This window comes from Cryptotermes secundus, unplaced genomic scaffold, assembly GCF_002891405.2.
Source record: "Cryptotermes secundus unplaced genomic scaffold, Csec_1.0 scaffold278, whole genome shotgun sequence".
In the NCBI taxonomy this organism is placed as follows: domain Eukaryota; kingdom Metazoa; phylum Arthropoda; class Insecta; order Blattodea; family Kalotermitidae; genus Cryptotermes; species Cryptotermes secundus.
Window position 1 is genome coordinate 306,639 of NW_019731978.1, and position 21,172 is coordinate 327,810.

A 21,172-nucleotide genomic window follows, 5' to 3' on the forward strand; every position below is an offset into this window, starting at 1 on the left:
AAAAAAATGTGAAAATTCATCACTTTTTCGAAAGGGGGATACGTGGTGTTATTACGAGCCTAAGCTTGTTCCTTAAGAAGAGGAAAATAATATGCAAATACGTCCACGAACGTGTATTTCTGTTTCGGTAATACTTTACATTAATGGGACACACACTTCACAAGAACAACATTTAGAACACACAGCTGCCATCTGTGTATATGAGTAAAAACTACATGTTATGTAGCATAACACACACACGGTCATCCTTAAACCGTATCCTTTCATATACATAAATACTAAAACGTCTTGAATCACCGCCAGTTCAACATAGTTTGTAATGATAATGATGCAGAGTGTCGACTTATGAATGTTTATTTTATTCCGCCTCCACAGTACAAACTATGGACACGCCATATATTCATGTTTATTACAACATGTTTCGGTTCATTCAGCCATCATCAAGCATTTGATTCATCTGCATTCGTCTGCTAGAGTTCCTGCATATTGGAATATTGCTTTTTGATGATATGTAATGCCGTTATTTATATAAAAAGTTGCGTTCTCCTCTAAACACTGGCCAATGTAGGAATACAGACGAATACTCAAATACCTGATGATGACTTAACGAGCACAAACATGTGAGAAATTACGAACTAACAGTGTGTTCATACCTTCTATTGTAGTGACGGAATAGAGTAAAGAAATTTCACACACAAAGTATGACGCTAAAAATGATATTTCATATTTAGCAGAGCTGAAACACCCAGATGTACTGGATAGTAGAACAGTTTTTCCTTCGCATGGGTGTAAAACATGGCCCCCTTCTCTGAGGAGAGAACGTGTATTTGCAAACAAAGGGCTCGGGGACATGCATGGACCTAAGAAGGGCGTAGGAACTGAGAAATTTGGATATTACAAAAACGTGATGATGAACTTCGTGTTACACAGGTCAGTTACAAGGGGCACGCGGTAGCGTAGTTAGTCGACGCACTGTGCTACAAGTCGGAAGGTCGCGGTTTCGACCCCCCGTTGAGGTCATCGGATTTTTCAATTGACCTAATCCTTCCAGCCGCACTATGGCCCTGGGGTCGATACAGCCTTTAACAGAAATGAGTACCAGAAATCTTCCTGGGCGTAAAGGGAGGCCGGCGCATAAGGCTGACAACCTCACCGTCATCTGTGAGCTGATTATCTAGAAAAATATGGGAACCTCGACGTCTCACAACTCTGTGGGCCTCCACGGCCTGTTACAGGGATAGATTTACCTTTTACAGGTCACCTACTGTTGCTTTTAAGCAAATCTAGACGGTTATGAAGGTGTGGTTATGATGAGGAGGACAGAAAACTCAAACATACAGAATTTTGGATGGGAAAACTTCTGAAAAAAGCCCGAGAAGTTGATGGGGGAATAACTCGAAGATGGATCTTTGGGAAATAAATTGCAAAGGTTGGAGGCGGATAAAATTGCCCCAGTGAGCGATTGCGTATTAGCGCAGATGAACGTTCGTCGTGTTACCAAACCAGCGAATCAATGCAAATTAAAGACAAAACGTTCAGAAGTTTAATGACGGGAAACAGAAATGCGATGTTACTTCTTCACGACAAACCACTAGTAAATAGCGTTTTCCTTCCAAGTTCCTTCCAGTTCATCTGTCGATCTATCATTGGACATGTAGAGTCGAAGCACTGACAGCCTCAAGAAATAACCCTCATAAATTCAACAGTTAACACTTATCACTGAGAATTCTTTACATTCCATGTTCCATGTCTGCTTTATTTCTAAGGAAGGATCTGTCTATATTCTGACATCCCTTCCATTAATGGAAATACATCAAATACACATATTATGTACTTAATCATTATATACTGTAGATTTTGTTTTTATTTATCTTCGTCATTTACATGAAAATGATTGCATCACGTTACCGGTTCAAGAGGAATTATGGAGGCAGAAACGATTAACTTGTCCCTGTGCTTAATTAATTAAGCATCATGCCATGAAGACTTATGGGGAGTAGAGATATAGCTCCATGCATCTTGACCTCGGCACTAGATGGAAGCGAACAGTCGGCATTAGTTTAATCCCCAGAGAAAGAGCCCCCGGTAACGATTGCGTAAGAGGCTTGGTGGGCCCCCTTGTACAAAGTCATTGGCTAGAGTGAACCTCTTATTGCGGGAATGTTCACAAGAACTGTGAAGAGATTCAGGAGTCCTCTGCGACGTCACAAGTCGTTACAATATTAATTGAAACCTTCAGATAGATGTTTCACATCTCATACAGACTAGATGACCGAGGGATCAAGGGCCGATTCCACACAGGGACAAGATATTTTTTCTCTTATACACAGCATCCCGACCGGCTCTAGGACACTCACTGGAGATCCTGCGGACAACCTCTCTTCGGGGTTAAAGCAGCCGGAGAATGGAACTGGCCAGTATCTAGTGTCGAGGCTAAAGATGCATTTAACTTATACACCTCCAATTACCCATCTCTTAATTGTGTGGTGCTTAATTAAGCACAAATTACTCTCACTTTCTTACTGTTATTACTACCTTATTCTGCATGTGAAACAGTGTGGTTTGGTAGATAGGCATAAAGACTCTTTCCTACTCTGAAGTTATGTGCGAAATTTTGTTATCTACCAGAGTACATGGCGTCACATCCCAGAAGACTCTAATTTTGTTGTCCACTGTCGTAAATCTTCAGATCTTCTAGTGTTTTATAGTTGTGTATGACATAATGTTATTTTTGCAAGTATTAAAGGGACCGCTAGTTGCAACAACCCTAACCTCATGTGTCTATTGAACGCTCACTCACATGTTCTCAACTAAAGTAGGTCACACAAGACTTACAGGTTGCGTCGTATTAACTGCAGAACAAAAAGAATAAACTTCTACTAATGATCTACCATCTAGTACAGTGTGATTGGTACACAACCCTCAAAAAACTTAAAAGAAAGTACAGTAATAGTTAAGACTTATACGTCCTACTAAAGAAATAGCGATTTTAAAGATACAAGAGCCGGTCACGGTATCCGAGCGGTCTAAGTGCATGCACTGTCTTTGCTCGCTTGGAAACCGGGATCGTGGGTTCGAATCCCACTCAGGGCATGGACGTTTAGTTTGTGTGTGTGTTTTTCTGTGTTTGTGTACAGGTAGAGGCCTTGAGACGAGCTGATTACCCGCCCAAGGAGTCCTACCGAATGTGTAAGATCTAGAAAAACCGAAGTGAACGGAGAAGTTCATGGAGGTAGGCCTAGGCCCACTGGGGCTGTAGTGCCGAGGGGAAAAAAAAAGATACAGGAAAATGAACTTATTTCGTTATGAATTGTCTAACAATATAAACATTCTCTATTCATTGAAAACTCGGCCGCTTATAGATCGGATTGTACTTCCGGTCACAGACAGATGGGGCTGAACTGACCAACTTAACAATTACTGTATGGTTTAGAATCACTCCAGAAATCCCACTGTTTTGAAGAACCCGAAGATTCATAACCACGTTAAAAACAGCAGCCACATGAATTCATTTCGACTCCTCTCGCCCTACTGCTGTGAGAATATATTTTTTTTTCAATATCCACCTGTCATCTACGTCTTGGCCTCTCAAGAGGTCCCTTCCCTTGAGATTTCAACAGAAATGTTGAACATATATTGGTAGCACCTCTGGGCGAGACATGCCCCTCTTCAAGGAAACCGACCGACCTGAAGACACTGTATTTTACTGCAGATACCGTTCAGGATGCAACAACAGACGTCTCGTAACGAACCTGAAAGCCCCTATGACTCCGCTGACCACTGTCTAGCGTGACGTCACGCCGTGGTAGAGTGGCAGACGTTTCTTCCGAATGAAAAGAAGAAAGCAGATTACTTCGAAACGTTCGTAAATGTTCACCAGATCGTATGTCGTCACTCCGAAACGTCAGTAAATATTTATCAGACTATACGGAATCACGTCCCCAAGTTGCCCTTGTAAGAGCCTGTTCCTCCTCTGTTTTGAAAACGGAAGCAACTGTTTCGTCCGAAACGTTGGTAAATGCCCATCATGATAAAGGACGTCACGTGCCTGAAGACAGCAATCTTCATTGTCACCGACTTGAAGATGGAGGCAGTAGGTTCTCCGAGGCATCACATCCGATAATCATCATAGTCACAGCTACCACCTTGAAAACCACAAATCTCGCTCTCTTAAGCCGTTGTAAGAAATCTTGCGGAATACATAAGCAGACGTGACCGCCACAGAAAACCAGTTTCTCAACTTCTGAGCTCGATTTAATCGGAGAAATTTCTCTCATTTTCCAGGTTTCGCTGTCTGCTTCACCTTTATATGGCACCTCACATTCTTCTCCGCGTGTGTCGCCCTTGCAGGACACGCCGAGAAGGAAAACCTCCACTCCGTGATTTGCCTAAAGGTCAACCCCGTCTCCAAGTCCGGTAAGTGTTTATCACTCTACCTTCTAATTAATTGCTTAATTATATACGATCAATTGCAGCTAAATTATCTATTGTTGTGTATTTTTAACCGCGCTTACGTGCAGTTACTATTCTGAACTTGTAATCACAAAATGGTCCATTGTCTGAGACCAATCATCAAAACAAGGTACGGCCTTCATTCAGGATAATGACTTCCTGGTGATAATAATGTAATCCACTGGCGTGAAAGTAAGCCAGAAGGTAGAAGAATGGAAGTATTTGAAGATACACAAAATGATTTACAAGAGCCGAAAGTGAAGAAGTGGACGAAAATTTCACGTACTAGAAAAGATTGGCGTCTCCTGCAGAGGAAGTCAGGGTTCTTACAGGACAAGCAGAACCAAGGAATTTGTCACTGATTTAGGAGAAACACGTCAAACTTTGTAATATAACATGTTTAGTATTACTACACTCTTAAATTAGCTATAAAATTCGGTATTACGTCACAATTCTCTATCGAATTATCCATAAACGAAAAGTGAACATATGTAAGACACTGGAAAACCAACAAGAACAAAGAACAACAAAATGCCATGACATCAAAGAACTGAATAGTGCGAAAAGGGCAGTGGTTTCAATGTTAATTCCAATTCTAACAACAAATTTTAATTGTAATTATAAGATTAAATAATACTAACACAGAAACTGAGCGGCCTCCGTAGTCTAGAGGTAACGTTCCCACCTCATGACTCGTAGTACGCGGGTTCAAATACCCGGCGGAGGTCGTCGAATATTTAAGGGCGGAAAAATTCAGGGAACAAGTCCTCCGGGAGGGACTTTAAGCCGTGGGTCCCGTGTCGTAGCTTTACGGCACGTAAAAGACCTCATATCTCCAAAGGAGGTCACTGAGCCAAATTAACGGACGTTTCCCGCCCAACAGCAGTCTCTAATACCTCTGGTAGATGGGGGAAGCATTATAGATACCTCTCAGCTAGTAGAGCCGGTCTCGCTGGCTGGGCGGGACTGATGGTAAGCACCAGTACCGGTAGGATATAGAGACTGGTAGAAATCATAGAGGGAAGCACAATGGACCAATACAGGTCTCAGTGCATGGGGAAACCCACCCTCTCCAATAACTAACTAACTAACTAACCAACTAACAAACACAGAAACTGCAACGAATTTTAACTCTACTGACAGTTATCACTAGCATGTACGGTTACCGGGCTGTGTATTGCGTGGGGACTGGAAACGGTGTACTACTAAGTGCCTACAGGTGTACAGTTAGTGTACATGACTAAATAAAATTGCACAGGCTTTGATAACCACATAAGTCTTGTGCAGAGAACGATGGAAATATAATTATTTTGGGTTACAGTGTTTAGTAACATTCCATTGCAAAACAATTTTAAGAATTTAAGAATTTACGACGTTCGTTTACAGAAATATATACCTTATGTACTGTGAAAACGTCGTATTTGGGTTCCCAGACGTTTTTCCAGCTAGAGGACTTAACGTATGTCTCAGCTCCCCATGTGCAGTGAATTTGGTCGAGTCCACTGACTGAGATAAGGACTGTAGGGTGTTAATTTTTTGTTATTGCTAGTGGGGTGGGACTAAGTCCCTTGCACTGCGGCCACTTCTGGCCTACTGTAGCAGCCCCAGATGATAGGTGAGGGTGATTGTGGAGTAATTGGTGGAATGAAGATTGGCAGGGGAACCGATGGTGGCCAATGATGGCCACCATCGGAAGGTGACCAACACTTCAAAGGAAATGCTTTACATGCAGTTACTTGCATGTGTTGATGTGTAAGGGTTAAACATTAATATTTAAAATAAATTTCGCTAAAAGTAAAGAATTTTCGATTGAGTAGACTGTAAACTGAGTATCCTTTTCCAAGCCAAGTCTAAGAAGTAGGTCGAGTTCCTAAAGATGAAAGACGCTAATGCCAGATTGGTTGAATAACCTTCATGTGTTACCTGCTGCGTTCCCGCCGATCCGGAAGGCGGACAGCCCCTCGGGCTAACGGAGAAAGTAGTGCTTACGTCATAGTACACCAAGATACACGCAGGAATGGAACTAATGAGAGATGTAATGCCTCGGTGAAAGTGATCAGCTTCCATCCCCCCCCCAAAAACAAACTTACCACTGCTAGTACAATAAAAACAAATATGCCTTGCCTAAAGAATGAATGTTGAGTATTACCTATTTCCGGTTCTTGCGCACGTGTAACGATTTAAGAGAATGCGCAGTACTTTCTTTGTTTCGGCTGTTTAAACTTTTCAAGACACGCACAGATCAGATGACGCAATTCTATGCAATACCCGTTTTCCTAGGGGCCACGCGGTATCGTAGTCAGTTGAGGCACTGTGCTACAAGCCAGAGGATCGCGGGTTTGTTTTCCGATGAGGTCATTGCATTTTTCAATTGATTTAATCTTTCCAGCCGCGCTATGGCCCTGGAGTTGACTCAGCTTCTAACAGAAGTGAGTACCAGGAATCTTCCTGGGAGTAAAGGGCGGCCGGCACGCAAGGCTGACAAACTCGGCACAATCTGAGAGTCGATTTTCTAGAAAATGTAGGAGCCTCGACGCCTCACAGCCCTATGGGCTTCCTCGGCCTGTTACAGGGGTAGCTTTACCTTTTATTTTTACTTACCCATTTTCCTAACACGTGTGTGTGTGTGTGTGTATACGAGCATATACCGAACAAATATAATACTCTGTTTTACACCCCGTACTCTTGAGGTAAAAGATAAAAAGATAAAATTGTCCCTGTGCTCAACCACTTAAGCACTATGCCATGAAAACGTATGGGGGAGTGGATGTATAGACCCACATTTTCTTCACCTAGGCACTAGCTGGAGGTGAGTGGTCAGCCTCACGCTCCCGGCGCTTTACCCCCAGGGAAAGAGCCCCCGGTACCCAATGGATAGGAGGCTGGGTGGACCCCAGAGCCGCTCTGGACGATGTGGAGAAAATTCTTGATCCTATCGGGACTATCTCCGACCCCTCGGTCGTAGCTAGTCGCTGTATCTAATACGCCATCCCGGCTCCCTGTACTTGGGGTATTGTTCGGAAATGGGAAGTAAATACTTTCAATTTAGAGAGGAAGTTCGTGTGTTCAATATTTCCTTGATACCAAGGAAGTACTGATTTCCTGGAAGCTCCTGCCCAACAACACATTTAAATACTTAGCGCGCTGATGCGTAAAGTTCGACTGCGTAACGCTCCACAGTTGTCGCGCTTCTCAGTAAACGAATTGTATCTCGAGGAGGGCTATACACTATCATGTGACGCTGTAGAGCCTGGCAGAACTATGCCAACGTTTCGGAGGATCGTACTGCCTCTGTATTAATGATGGAATAGTAAGACAAGCTTGTTTCCTTTGCGTACTGTTTGACGCGAGAGACAGAGGCCGTACGTTCGCAGCATACGACGGTAAACACACCAAACCATATGGCGTTTCATTCAGCATTCTCCAGACCGCGTCTCCGCTGCAAATACCAACCAGTTAACGCTGTGTAGAGAAATAATTGCCGCTAATTCTGAGACTCAAATGAAACACATAAACACACTCAGTGAGTAAAATGCGGAGTCTCTGTAATAAATGCAGGTGGTATCTATAGTTACCATTATGCTTTAAGTGACTGACTTATAATTCAAAGAAATTACTGCAATTAAACCATGGAGCAGGTTGGCGCAACGGTAACGGGAGATGCTTAGTTCGAATCTCGGCCGAAACATAGGCTTTCCTGATCATCCTGACTGGGATTTTCCGCCGTTTTCCTCAGTCCCTCCAGATTTGGGGTAGTGCCTCAATCAGACAGCGACTGCCTCCCTTCATATCCGTTGCAATCCAGTATTCACCCCTCATTCAACAATTAGACGCCGCACTGTATGAGGCACTGAGCGCCTCATTAAACAGACCACATAATTAGAAAAATGATGAAATCAAGAATTTGGCAAGCAATGGAGCGCGCTTAGCAAGAAGCAACATATACAAGACATTAGTCGGAAAATCCCATGTAAGCAAATACACGTACTTGCAAAACCTAAGTACAGATGGGATCAGAATTTCGAAGCTGGTCTTAAAGATAGGGGCATGACAGTGTGGACAGCAGCCACACCGAAATTCTTGTCTAAATATGCAATTGTCCCACAAACTGGGCGCAATAATTCTACTGAGGAACGTGTTCAGTGAAAGGGCCTGGATAGCTCGGTTACTGGTTAAATGATTGGCAAGTTCGCTTTCGAGTCCCGACAGGCACCACAGTGCCTCGACCGGCACTGGGTCCCGTCCAGCCTCCTACCCAATCCGTAACTCGGGCACCATCCCGGGGGTAAAATGGCAGGGGCATGAAGCTGAACACTACCTCCATCTGATGTCGAGGCTGAGCATTTGGGGATCCATACCCCTCTCCCCCAACTTCTCACGGTACGGTGCTTAATTAGACACAAAAACAAATGTGTCTTATATGGAACTGTGGTCCCCAGTGGGACTACTGCACCAGCCCCAGATTAGTTAATTGTAGGAGTGGGTTGGGACTGAGTCCCTTGGTACTGCGGCCTCAAATGGGGCTACTGTACCGGCCCCTGATGAGTTAATTGTAGGAGTGGGTTGGGACTGAGTCCCTTGGTACTGCGGCCTCAAATGGGGCTACTGTACCGGCCCCTGATGAGTTAATTGTAGGAGTGGGTTGGGACTGAGTCCCTTGGTACTGCGGCCTCAAATGGGGCTACTGTACCGGTCCCTGATGAGTTAATTGTAGGAGTGGGTTGGGACTGAGTCCCTTGGTACTGCGGCCTCAAATGGGACTACTGCACCAGCCCCAGATTAGTTAATTGTAGGAGTCGGTTGGGGCTGAGTCCCTTGGTACTGCGGCCTCAAATGGGGCTACTGTACCGGCCCCTGATGAGTTAATTGTAGGAGTGGGTTGGGACTGAGTCCCTTGGTACTGCGGCCTCAAATGGGGCTACTGTACCGGTCCCTGATTAGTTAATTGTAGGAGTGGTTTGGGACTGAGTCCCTTGGTACTGCGGCCTCAAATGGGACTACTGTACCGGCCCCTGATGAGTTAATTGTAGGAGTGGGGCTGGAGTGAGTCCCTTGGTACTGCGCCCTCCAATGGGACTACTGTACTGGCCCCTGAAGAAAGATGTGTATGGAGAACTGGAGGAATTATAACCGGCAGGAAAAACTGAAATGCTCATATACACGTAAGAACCAACCTCAGTCGCCTTTAGTCCACCATAAATCCCAAAAGGACTATGCTATGATCGAGCCAGGGCCTCCGCGGTGGGAACCTCGCGACGTACCACTGTACCATGGCCGATGACCAAGGAAGTAGTCTATGAAGCAACTGAAGGAGAAAAGGACTTCCTGGATACGGATTTACATAACAAGGAAGCTGACATGCGCAGACGGCAACGTAGAACTTTCTTCCGGGCTACATGGAACCGGACGACAGAGACAGTAGTATTGGCCATCGTTTATAAACATTTGTTTGTGACGTCGGGCTCGCAGGCTCAGCCTGTAGCGCTTCTGACTTGTGTTGCACGGATTTCCCCAGTTGCTTCAGGCAAATGCTGGGACACTATCTAAAATCAAGCCACGACCACTTCCATCCACATCTTTTTTAAATTCATTACTCGCTATATCGAATCAGCCAATGGTACGCAGAACTGAGCTGCACACAGGTCGGGTAAATAAACTACAAATAAGTAATCAAACAGATACAGAAATTTACTGATTGGATCACTTCCATATTGAGGGCCGAAAAATGAGCCGCGCGGCATGTCGTCCGCTTGTGCTGGCTTCTTGCTTATCTTCTCGACCATGAAGACGAAGGCGGAATGTTCCCCCGAAATGTCGGGCTGTCTCCAACTACAAAACGCTACACCCCAGAAGAACTCAAAACCCAACGTATCCATTTAGTTTATGCGCGATAGATTTCAGTGAATTCCCAAATCAAAAACCTCTGAATTTTGGGGGCCCAGTACGCCAGGTTTGTGACGCTGTTTAGTTTGGTACATAGGTACCAACATTTCAGAAACCTCTAGCTTCCACCCTTGTTGAAGACGCAGATGGCAGGGTCCTTCAAAATATGGTACCAAACTAGACTGTGTCATATACCAGAACATCGTTACTTGATCAGGCCTACTCACCGCCGTGAAAACCTCAAATCCCACCACTAAACTTGTGTTAGGTTAGGAAGAGTACCACGCAAGGCAAGAGAGTTAAACCTGACCGTTATACCTGAATGTCTGTCGGTGACAGTACCAGCATTTAAACCCGTCTCCGAACTTACTTAAAATTCTGTACGGGAGTCCTCCACTGAGGCTTTTGGGCCAGTTCCGATTATCAGCCAAACTGATCAGTAATAAAGCCTTACACAAGGCCACAAATGGACTTTTCCACGTATCCCATGAACGCATTCCATAGATTCTGTTGTAATTTGCTGGTTTACACTTCAGTATTCCTTAACCCACGTACGCCCTAGAAACGGCATAGAAGGTAAATGTTAATCTTGTGCGCTACATCATGCCATCTTGTTTACAGATGAAAGGTCCTGGCTGTACCGCAAGTTCTGCACGGGAGGCGTAGATCCTAGCGACCCAAACAACCCACGAGATAACAAAGAACACTGCATCATGGCCTATTTCCGAGATAATATGGCTCCCATCCTCAACTGGTGGCCGGTCAAAGTGATCGTGGTGGCCGTCTTCGCATGCTACATTGCAGGTGCCTGCTATGGCATCACGGGAATCACAGAGGGACTCGAGCGACGGAAACTCTCCCGGTCTGACTCCTACTCAGTTGAGTTTTACGACCGGGAAGATTTCTACTTCCGAGAATTTCCATACAGGATCCAGGTAACAATAATATGCTCCATGTACTATGGGAACAATGTTGCGTCATTGTTAGAGACCTACCGTTACATCATCATCAGGAAGTTACTAGATTCCATTTTCAACATACTTCCGGTACTCACACGCCGGTGGGAATTTTCGTCCGTAAAGTTGCCTACATGAGGTATGACGTAGATTGTTTCATACAGGAAGTGGGCCTTAATGAACATTAAGCATTCTTTACAAAGTAAAACTGAACGTCATGTGAAGGTCAAGAATGCCTGTCAGTCTCTCCGTGACCTTGTTGGAGCAATTAAACTGTTGGAGAAATTCCTTGGAAGATGTCTTCTAGAATGTGACGCTGTGTATTCTGGCAGCGTTTACTGATAGTTTCAGAGAAACGTGCTGTTACCATCTTCAGGATATCTACCTCAAGATGGAAGGAGCACATTGCTCTGCAACGCCGGTATAAACGGACCGGACTGCTATCCCAGTGATTCAACAATTATCCTGTATAATCTTGATTCTGACAGCATCGTTATATGAGCCACATAAGAGATGACTGAACCAATGGTCAGCAGCACCCTTCAAAATTAATCTTTTCTCAAATGGAGTACTGTCATTTTAATATACACAGCTGTCATGACCTCAAATGTCAGATATGGGTAAATGGTAAATACATTTAAGTGTTCTCGGACGATCGCCCGTTTTTATATATTGAACTAGTGAGTTTTCTTCGTATTGCTAAGTAACCGTGATGTCGGTACAGAGGTATGAAATAATTTATGTCTCATTTCGTTCCCCCATAACAGTGGTTCTCAAACTTCTTCGGACCGCCGCCCCCATGGTTCCATAAACTCAACCCCAGTGCTCCATGCCCTGTCCCACAAAAAGCATTCTTCAGAATAGCGGTTTGCCCAACCCACTACGGAAGACAATGACAAAATAAAATACCGCATTTAGAAACTACTTCACTGTTAGTAAATTGCTAATGCGATGGATGTGCTTGATGAACTTATACCAGTTTCCCAATGTCTGGTCTGTCACTTCAGTTATAAATAAGCAAACATGGCGCTGGGAGAGGCCCACTTCCTGTTGGGAGCCACTGCCCTGTAGTGTAAGTAAGTACACTGATGTTTTCAGGATGGATTACAACGCAAACTTCCGCCTACCTCGAGATTTCCGTCTTTGGTGACTTCTCATGGCGCGCCCGTTAATTACGTCAATGTTACTACTGTATGTTATAGGTGGTGATCAGTGGTGAGCTGAATTATTCTGATCCAGTGATCCAGGCTCAGGTGGAGAACCTGACTCAGACATTTGAGAACACGACCTACATCTCCTCTCCGCTGTACACAGAATCCTGGCTGCGGTCTTTCGTCGGCTACGTTCATCGGAACCAAGACTACCTCAACGTGTCCATAGACACAGAACAGAGCTTCATCAAGACGCTTAAGGAGGTGAGACTTCGCTTTTACAGTTCTACAGCCGAAATATCTGTCAGTATAGTGACTGTGCTGTGGCCTGGGTACCTTAAGGTTTACATCCATTCCACCGTGTCCAGACCCGGCTCTGGGGCCCACAAAAACCTCCGATCCAGTGGATACTTAGGGATCTTTCTCCGGGAGTAAAACTGACCACTCACCTCCATTTAGTAACAAGGTTACGAATGCGTACATATACCTCCACGCCTCCATACATCTTCATAATATGGTGCTTAATTACAAAGACAACGTTATGGTTTCAATAGAATCCCAGGGGCTCTCTTCTCTGCACCGTCCTACTAGCTGTCGGGCCCATCCAGTGAATACTTGGGGATCTTTCTCCGGGGTTAACGTGGTTGGAGCGTAAAGCTTATCGCTTACCTCAATTTAATGCAGAGGTTAAAAATGATAGAAATATATATGCAACTCCTCTTATACATATTCATATTACAGTGCCAGAAAATTATGATTAAAAGGTAAATGTATCCCTGTAACAGGTCGTCGAGGCTCCCACATTTTTCTAGACAGTCAGCTCACAGAAAGCGGTCAGGTCAGCCTTACACGGCGGCAGACCGCCCTTTACCCCCAGGAAGATTCCTTGTATTCATTTTTGTTAGAGGCTGAGTCAACCCCAGGGCCAGAGTATGGCTGGAAAAATTAGGGCATTTGAAAAATCCAGTGACCTCATCGGTAATTGAACCCGCAACCTTCCGGCTTGTAGCATAGATCCTTAACCAATTATGCTACCATGTGCCCCAGAAAATTATATGCAAGATATTAAGTAGCAGCTTATCAATGTTCAAAAAGATTTATGCAATCAGGATACGGTGATAAATTTTGATTTGTCAGTTGTAAATATAAAAAACGACTAAGAAATAACATACAGTAAAGTCCCTGTCAACCGAAGTGAATGGAGAAGTTCATGGAGGTAGGCCTAGGCCCACTGGGGCTGTAGTGCCAAGTGGGGGGGGGAAGTCCCTGTCATCACCAGTTGATATGTGGAAGTGCTACACGCACCCTTAACTAGGTCTGCCCACAGGAGTTTTTATCTGTAATAAATATACATCAAGATCAAAAAGATGTTCAAAGGCATAGGAAAAATCTGTAAACTTTGCATACACTTCCAAGACTTCCAAAGACCAGGATCTGGAAGCATGTGCTCTAAAGTTAGACTCTCCTTTTTCTAATATTTGTATACTGACTTTATATAGAGCCCCATCTGGAAACTTCGATCACTTTATAAATAGATTAGAAACCATCCTAAATGTACTACATAGTTCAAAAGTTGAATTTATAATTTGTGGTGATATAAATATAAACTATCTCATCGACAGTAATAGGAAACTAAATTTAGACTCTTTGTTATCATCTTACAATCTCTCCAGTACTGTTAACTTTCCCACAAGAGTTCAAAATAATTCTAGTTCAGCGATAGATAATATATTCATTGATAACTCAAAATTAAGAGACTATACTGTAGGACCCTTTATAAATGGCTTATCCGATCATGATGCTCAACTCATAGAAATAAATAATATTGACCTTCAGCCCAGTAATCAACAATATCAAACAGTAAGGAAAATCAACAAGCATACGATGGCAGATTTTGTCACAAAATTAAGTAATGAATCATGGGACAATGTATTTGACAGCAATAATATTGATTCTAAATTTAATTGCTTTCTGAACACATACTTGAGGATCTTTTATTCAAGCTTTCCCTTAAAAATAGTCAAAAATGAAAATAAAAACAAATCCACCTGGATAACAATTGGAATAAAAACTTCATGTAAACACAAAAGACAACTATATTTGGCCAGTAGGGACAGTAATGATCCAAGACTAAAAAGTCACTACAAAATGTACTGTAAAATTTTGTCAAAAGTCATTAAAGAAGCCAAACAGAATAACTATAACAGCCAAATTCTAAAATCAAACAATAAAATTAAAACCACCTGGGATATTGTGAAAGTTGAATCAGGAAAGAAATCTGTTAATGAAGACGTACAAAGTTTGAATATTGAAGGGAAGTCCACTAACAATCCACAAGCTATCGCAAGTGCATTTAATGAATATTTCCTTTCATTAGCTGAGAAAACATATTCCAATAATAATAATAATAATAATAATAATAATAATAATAATCCAATATACTATCTGTCTCGTGCCTTTAACAATTCATTTCCAAATATCAATCTCAAATTCTCAACAAGGAAGGAAATTGAAAACATTATTAAATCCCTTAAGCCCAAAAATTCACATGGATATGATGAAATCTCTACCAAATTACTTAAAGCAAGCTCTGTTTACATCAGTTCACCCTTGAATCATCTATGTAATAAATCTTTATCATCAGGTACTTTTCCTCAACGCTTAAAATACGCTGTAATGAAACCACTTTTTAAAAAAGGAGAGAGAAAATGCATCTCTAATTACAGACCAATATCCATATTGACTTCATTCTCAAAAGTCTTTGAAAAAGTTATGTATAATAGACTACTTGAACACTTAAATTCTAACAACATATTAGTCAAAGAGCAATTTGGATTTAGGAAAGACCTAACAACAGAAAAAGCAACCTATGAACTAACTAACGATATTTTAAGTGCTCTCAATGACAGATTAATTGTGGGAGGGATTTTCTGTGATCTAGCAAAAGCTTTCGATTGTGTTAATCATGATATCTTACTATCGAAATTAAATTTCTATGGAATAACTGGCAAAGCTAATGAATGGATCAAATCATACCTCAAAAACAGGTATCAAAGAGTTGAAATAAATAATAAAAACTCCAGTCATAATGCATTTTCAAACTGGGGAATTATAAAGCACGGTGTTCCACAAGGATCAATTTTAGGTCCCTTACTTTTTCTTCTCTACATAAATGATCTATCTAAAACCATCAACAATAAATCTAAACCAATTCTATATGCAGATGACACTAGTATAATATTTAAGAACTCTAAATTTGAAAACTTTAAAAATGACATAAATATTGTATTTGAAGCCTTAAACAGATGGTTCGAAGCCAATTTACTCTCATTAAATTTTGATAAAACCCATTACATATCATTCACAACTAAAAACAACCACCAAATTGATCTGGACATCAGTTATGCCAACAAATTAATCTGTAAAGTACTTGATACAAAATTCCTTGGAATACATGTAGACAGTACACTGTCTTGGAAAATACATATTGAACAAATTATACCTAAATTAAATGCAGCTTGCTATGCGATGAGATCAATTAAGCCTTTTATGTCACAGGAAACATTGAAGATGGTTTACCATGCCTACTTTCATTCTATTATGAACTATGGATTAATATTTTGGGGGAACTCTTCACATAGTGTAATAATTTTTAAAATACAAAAGAATATAATTAGAATCATTACAGGATGTAGAAGTAGAGATTCATGTAGAGAATTATTTAAGAAATTAAAAATTCTACCTCTTCAATCGCAATACATATTATCGCTTCTCTTATTTGTTGTTTACAACAAAGATAAATTCAAATTAAATTCTGATGTCTATAACATGAATACTAGACAAAAATATAACTTCCACCTACCCTCATCAACTTTATCAGTATATCAAAAAGGAGTCTACTTTACTGGCATAAAAGTGTTCAACAATCTGCCACAAAGTATTAAAAACTTGGGCAATGATACTAAAAAGTTTAAATCAGAGTTAAAGAATTATCTACATGCTCATTCCTTCTACTCTTTAGATGAATACTTCAATGTAAATAGAGAATGATGTAAAATTAAGTTATATTAATTTTTAAGCTAAAATTGCCTGTACTTATGTATGTAACCTTTTGACTTGTTCTGTATCCAAAGGTACTAACCTACTTAGGATTTATAGAATGTAAATAAATTCAATTCAATTCAATTCAAGGTAGAATGCACTCCTCCATCTACACGTATGTTCTGGCACTACTTTCTGTGACACCTCTCTGGCTTGTTTCAGCTATGGCTGTACAAACCAAACCCATTCTCCCTCGATGTGAAGTTCAATGATGATGGAACACGTATCATTGCATCACGACTTCTTATACAAGCTGTTAACATCAGCGATACCAACGGAGAGAAGGAGATGGTTCGAGCGCTGAGGAACGTCTGCCACCAGTCACCTCTAAACGTCAGTGTTTTCCATCCATATTTTGTCTTCTTTGATCAGGTAAGCAAATTATAAACACTAAAATAAAGCCTATTGATATATCAACCCAACCTGGAACACAAAATGTGTTGACCAAAAATTTCTCTACAAGAACAATTTTGTTGCCCACAATAACAAAGGTCACCAAGAATGCCCGACTGCAATAACTTGAAAACTTCTGGTGAGACACTTACATTTACACTAAGATACTAAACTTAACAGAACAACAATACAGTGCCGACTAGAGCATACTTTCCAGTGCCATGTATTGCTACCAATTTCTGCTCCTATTTATAACTATTTCTTATCTTACATAATAATAGAGTAGAATTAGCCATTCATATATATATATATATATATATATACACGTGTATGTGCACACAGACTGCTTTTATTCAGCTGGTGCATGTACTGGCAAACAATGAATGAGCACCAGCAAAACTGCCAAAAGTTTCTAGAAACAGGCATTGTATAAGCACTTGCACATATCTATTTTTATTAAGTATCAAATTTTATTTATATATGTATCTCAAGAATTATAAAGGGTATTCTGGTAACATTTAATAGTTCTTAAGGCATTGTACTTCAGGATTCCTGCATCTTTACTACTGGCAAGCTCTGTTATTCTGCACCTTTGTTGGTACATGATTACATATTTTACTTCTGCCAGCAACTGGTTTAGCTAAGAGTAATCTCCAACATTAATCATTAAATAAAATATTTCCTGAAATTATCAAATATTATTATCAATCACACTATTCTGAAAATAGCCATTTTTTAAATAAGGTAAATATATCACAATTTTTAGAGCAGTAATACATGCAATAATGTCAGCCAGCTGTATTTGATGCTCAGAATATGTTAAATGTATAGATAACTTGTAATAAACAATGCTGTTCTTAATTGAATGACGGGAAAGAAAGACGATCAAGCACAAATGCTTATGTGGGTTCTGAAGAAAGAACTCTGTTCATTTGGAACTCTAGGAACAAATTTTTGGTGATTCACGAAAGGAAATTAAGTAAAAAATCTGTAAACTGAGGTAAGAGCATGATAAAATTCTCTTTATTAAAATGATCAAACAAAAATCAGGTTGTCTTTATGCACAACGCTTTTTATTCTGATACAATAAAATACCAAGTTAAATGCAGTAAACTCTAACTAATATAGAGTAACTGAGGGGAGAAGTCATCCAGATTAAGAAAACATAGGTCTAAAAGACAAATAAATGGAAAATTTAATGATATAAATAGTGATGAAAATAAATAACAAAATATTACCGAACAGCCTTTATTTAAAAACTATAGAAAGGCAATACATTTATTCATCGATTGAAGACTCAGAAGTTGTACATTTTTTTAACATAATACTGTAGGTAGATTCTAACAGGTTCTTACGATGGTGTATAACACTCAGAATTACTGGGCCTTTGGACTTTTTCCATCATCTAATATTCTAAAAACTAGAGAACACAATATTTCGGAAACTGGATCTGTTGCCATCCTCACGTGAAGGGGGAAGACACCTACTCAGTTGGGTCCCTTAAAAAGAACTGACTTCAATCACTGCCTTAGCTCTAAGGGACCGAACTGAATAGGTGTCTTCTCCCCTTACCTGAGGATGGAAACGTATCCAGTTTCGAAAATGTCATGTTTTCTAGTTTCTAGAATATCGGACAATGGGAAAAAGTCCAAAAACCCAGTAATTCTGAATAATAATGCAGAAAATGTCAAGTTCTGTCTGAACAGACAAGTGACTCATGTGCCTTCCTAAATGCCATGTGTCTTTTGCAGTATGTACTCAACTGTGAACAGAATTTCTCATTCCTCATGTTTTGATCCACATTAACTGCAACTGGATTAATGAGGGTTCACTGTATATTATTACATAATCATAAAAAATAGTGTAGTTTTCTTCTAGTGACTTAACACCACAGAAATAACTCTGTTGCACGGTAACTCGGTGATAACCATCTGGTATTGAAGTATTACCAGCTGACATTTCTAACAATGAGGATTTTTCCTGTTACAGTTTGAACTGGTGCGTCCGACTTCCATTCAGTGTATGATAATTGGTGCTCTTGTCATGATGGTGGTGTGCTTTGTCTTCATTCCCAACATTCTGTGCTGCGTTTGGGTTGCCCTGTCCATCATTTCCATTGAGGCCGGAGTCGCGGGATATATGGCGCTGTGGGGAGTGAGCCTCGACTCCATCTCGATGATCAATCTCATCATGTGCATAGGATTCTCAGTTGATTTCACAGCACACATATGCTATGCCTACATGTCATCTAAAGGAAGCACCCCTGAAGAGCGCGTTAAGGAGAGTCTGTATGCCCTAGGGCTGCCCATCGTTCAAGGGGCTAGCAGTACGATCCTTGCAGTTATAAGCCTTGTCCTCGCAGGCAGCTATATCTTCTTGGTGTTTTTCAAGATGGTGTTCCTTGTAGTGTTCTTTGGAGCAATGCACGGTCTCTTCCTTTTGCCAGTATTACTATCCCTCTTTGGACCTGGCTCTTGTACCGCCTCCAGAAAGCAAAAACCAGTGGAAAAACAGTCGCCCGACACAAAGCATCCCTCTGAAGTGGAGAAAACTTTTCCTCACCCATTCTGTATTCCCCATCCTTCTCTGAACCCATTAAGTCACAGTAACTTTGTATATAGATGTACAAATGGTGAGATGAAATCTTCATCACCAAAGTATTTTGGAAAGAGTAATGAAGGGAATTATCACCTCAAAAATGTTGGCAATGGCCCCCACTTTGGCGTCCCGCTGCCAGGTCTCCCGAGTCATATGATAATGTACAGTGCAGGAAAATATGGTGATACATCAGGGTCCTTGGAGAAAGATTTGGGTTTAGGAACATCTGGGGAAGATTCCAGTGAAGCCAGCTCAAACAAGTCCCAACGTCGTCTGCAGCAAAGGGGTGAGGCAGGGGAGGACTGTGAACAACGCAGACATTATGAGGATGGATGGCGGAAGTCATCTTCAGCCCACGCAATTGGAGCACAAAATCGCCATGGAAGGCCACAAGAATTCCAACCTCCTCATCTCATGGAAGTATACAATAATTCTGGATACCTCAGTGATGAAGGAGGGCGGCACCGCAGCAGACGCGACCAAGCCTCTGCATGGCATAGGAACCATCCACGTAATGATTCTAGGCAATATTCTCCTAGGTCTAAGTCACAAAGCAATCGTTACCAGCATCACCATTCACATAGTGTGCCTAGTTATATAGGGGAAATGAAATTTCCATGACGAAGGAATGAACACTTGTCATAAGAGCTCAAAACGAATGACTGCCTATGTGACTTGTCCAGAATGGGCCATATTAGGAACAGTGTGACTACATAGTATATATTGCATACAAGATCTAAATGGAAAATGTGAAAATTGGTTAGCAAGATCTGTGGCTGTATTGCATAGCAAGACTAATCTTTTGTTTGCAGAACATACTGTGTGTTGTCATGCAAATAAATGACTTAAAAAGACTTCCAGGTGACAAAATAGTGTTCAGTATACATGGCACTGTCCCTTAGTCAGACTGATACGTCAACCTGAAAAACATATGTTATTAATGATCCAGCTAGAAGACAATAATGTTGTTATTTTATTCAACAACGATGAAAGGGGCGTGAGTGCTGATATATAACGCGGAGGGTCATATTACTATATTATGATACAAGAGGTGTGGACCGCAGGAGTTGTTTCCAAGGGGAACCACAAATGTTTACATAATTTTAGGAAGCAACCATTCTAAAGACTGTGAATGACACTGTAGGATATTAGACACATCATATGTTAAGGATATTAATTGGATTTAACTGGTTCAGGATCTTGTGCAATGGTAGTTTGGTTTCAAAATCAGTGAGCCTGGGGCCCCTATATTATGATGTAAACGTGGAACAAAGATGATAGTTGTGGGTACTTGCCAATCTGAAGAAGCACAGTGTGTTTCATCAAAGTCAAAGATCATAGAAGCGCATATAAGACTGTTTATTTAAGGGACAGTTATAGACTGCTGTTATCTACAATTTCTGCCTGATTCTCTCTCCCTGCACCAAGTTTTGCCTCAAGTGAGATTCTGACAAAACTGAAGTTTCCGATCCTAATTCATGTACTGAAGATGGCAATGTGCAAGTGTTCAGTTTATGCTGCACTGCTTTTGTGTTTGTAGTGATTATCAAATTGAATTGTTCTATTGGTTTTATATCCAGTTTTTATAACATGTTACAGAATAACATGTAACCCAGATTAATAAGATACTGAAAATAT

General features: G+C 41.1%; 1 protein-coding gene across 1 annotated transcript in view; it reads left to right on the forward strand.

Moving 5' to 3' along the window:
* Window positions 1-21,172, forward strand: part of LOC111867370 (patched domain-containing protein 3) — a 118,345-nt gene extending 97,173 nt beyond the window's left edge. Inside the window, exons 6-10 of the mRNA XM_023857160.2 lie at window positions 4,285-4,416; window positions 10,957-11,270; window positions 12,494-12,706; window positions 16,706-16,915; window positions 18,926-21,172. Of these exons, the coding sequence (XP_023712928.1) occupies window positions 4,285-4,416; window positions 10,957-11,270; window positions 12,494-12,706; window positions 16,706-16,915; window positions 18,926-20,155 (2,099 nt within the window). The 3' untranslated portion in view covers window positions 20,156-21,172. The remainder of the gene's footprint in view (window positions 1-4,284; window positions 4,417-10,956; window positions 11,271-12,493; window positions 12,707-16,705; window positions 16,916-18,925) is intronic.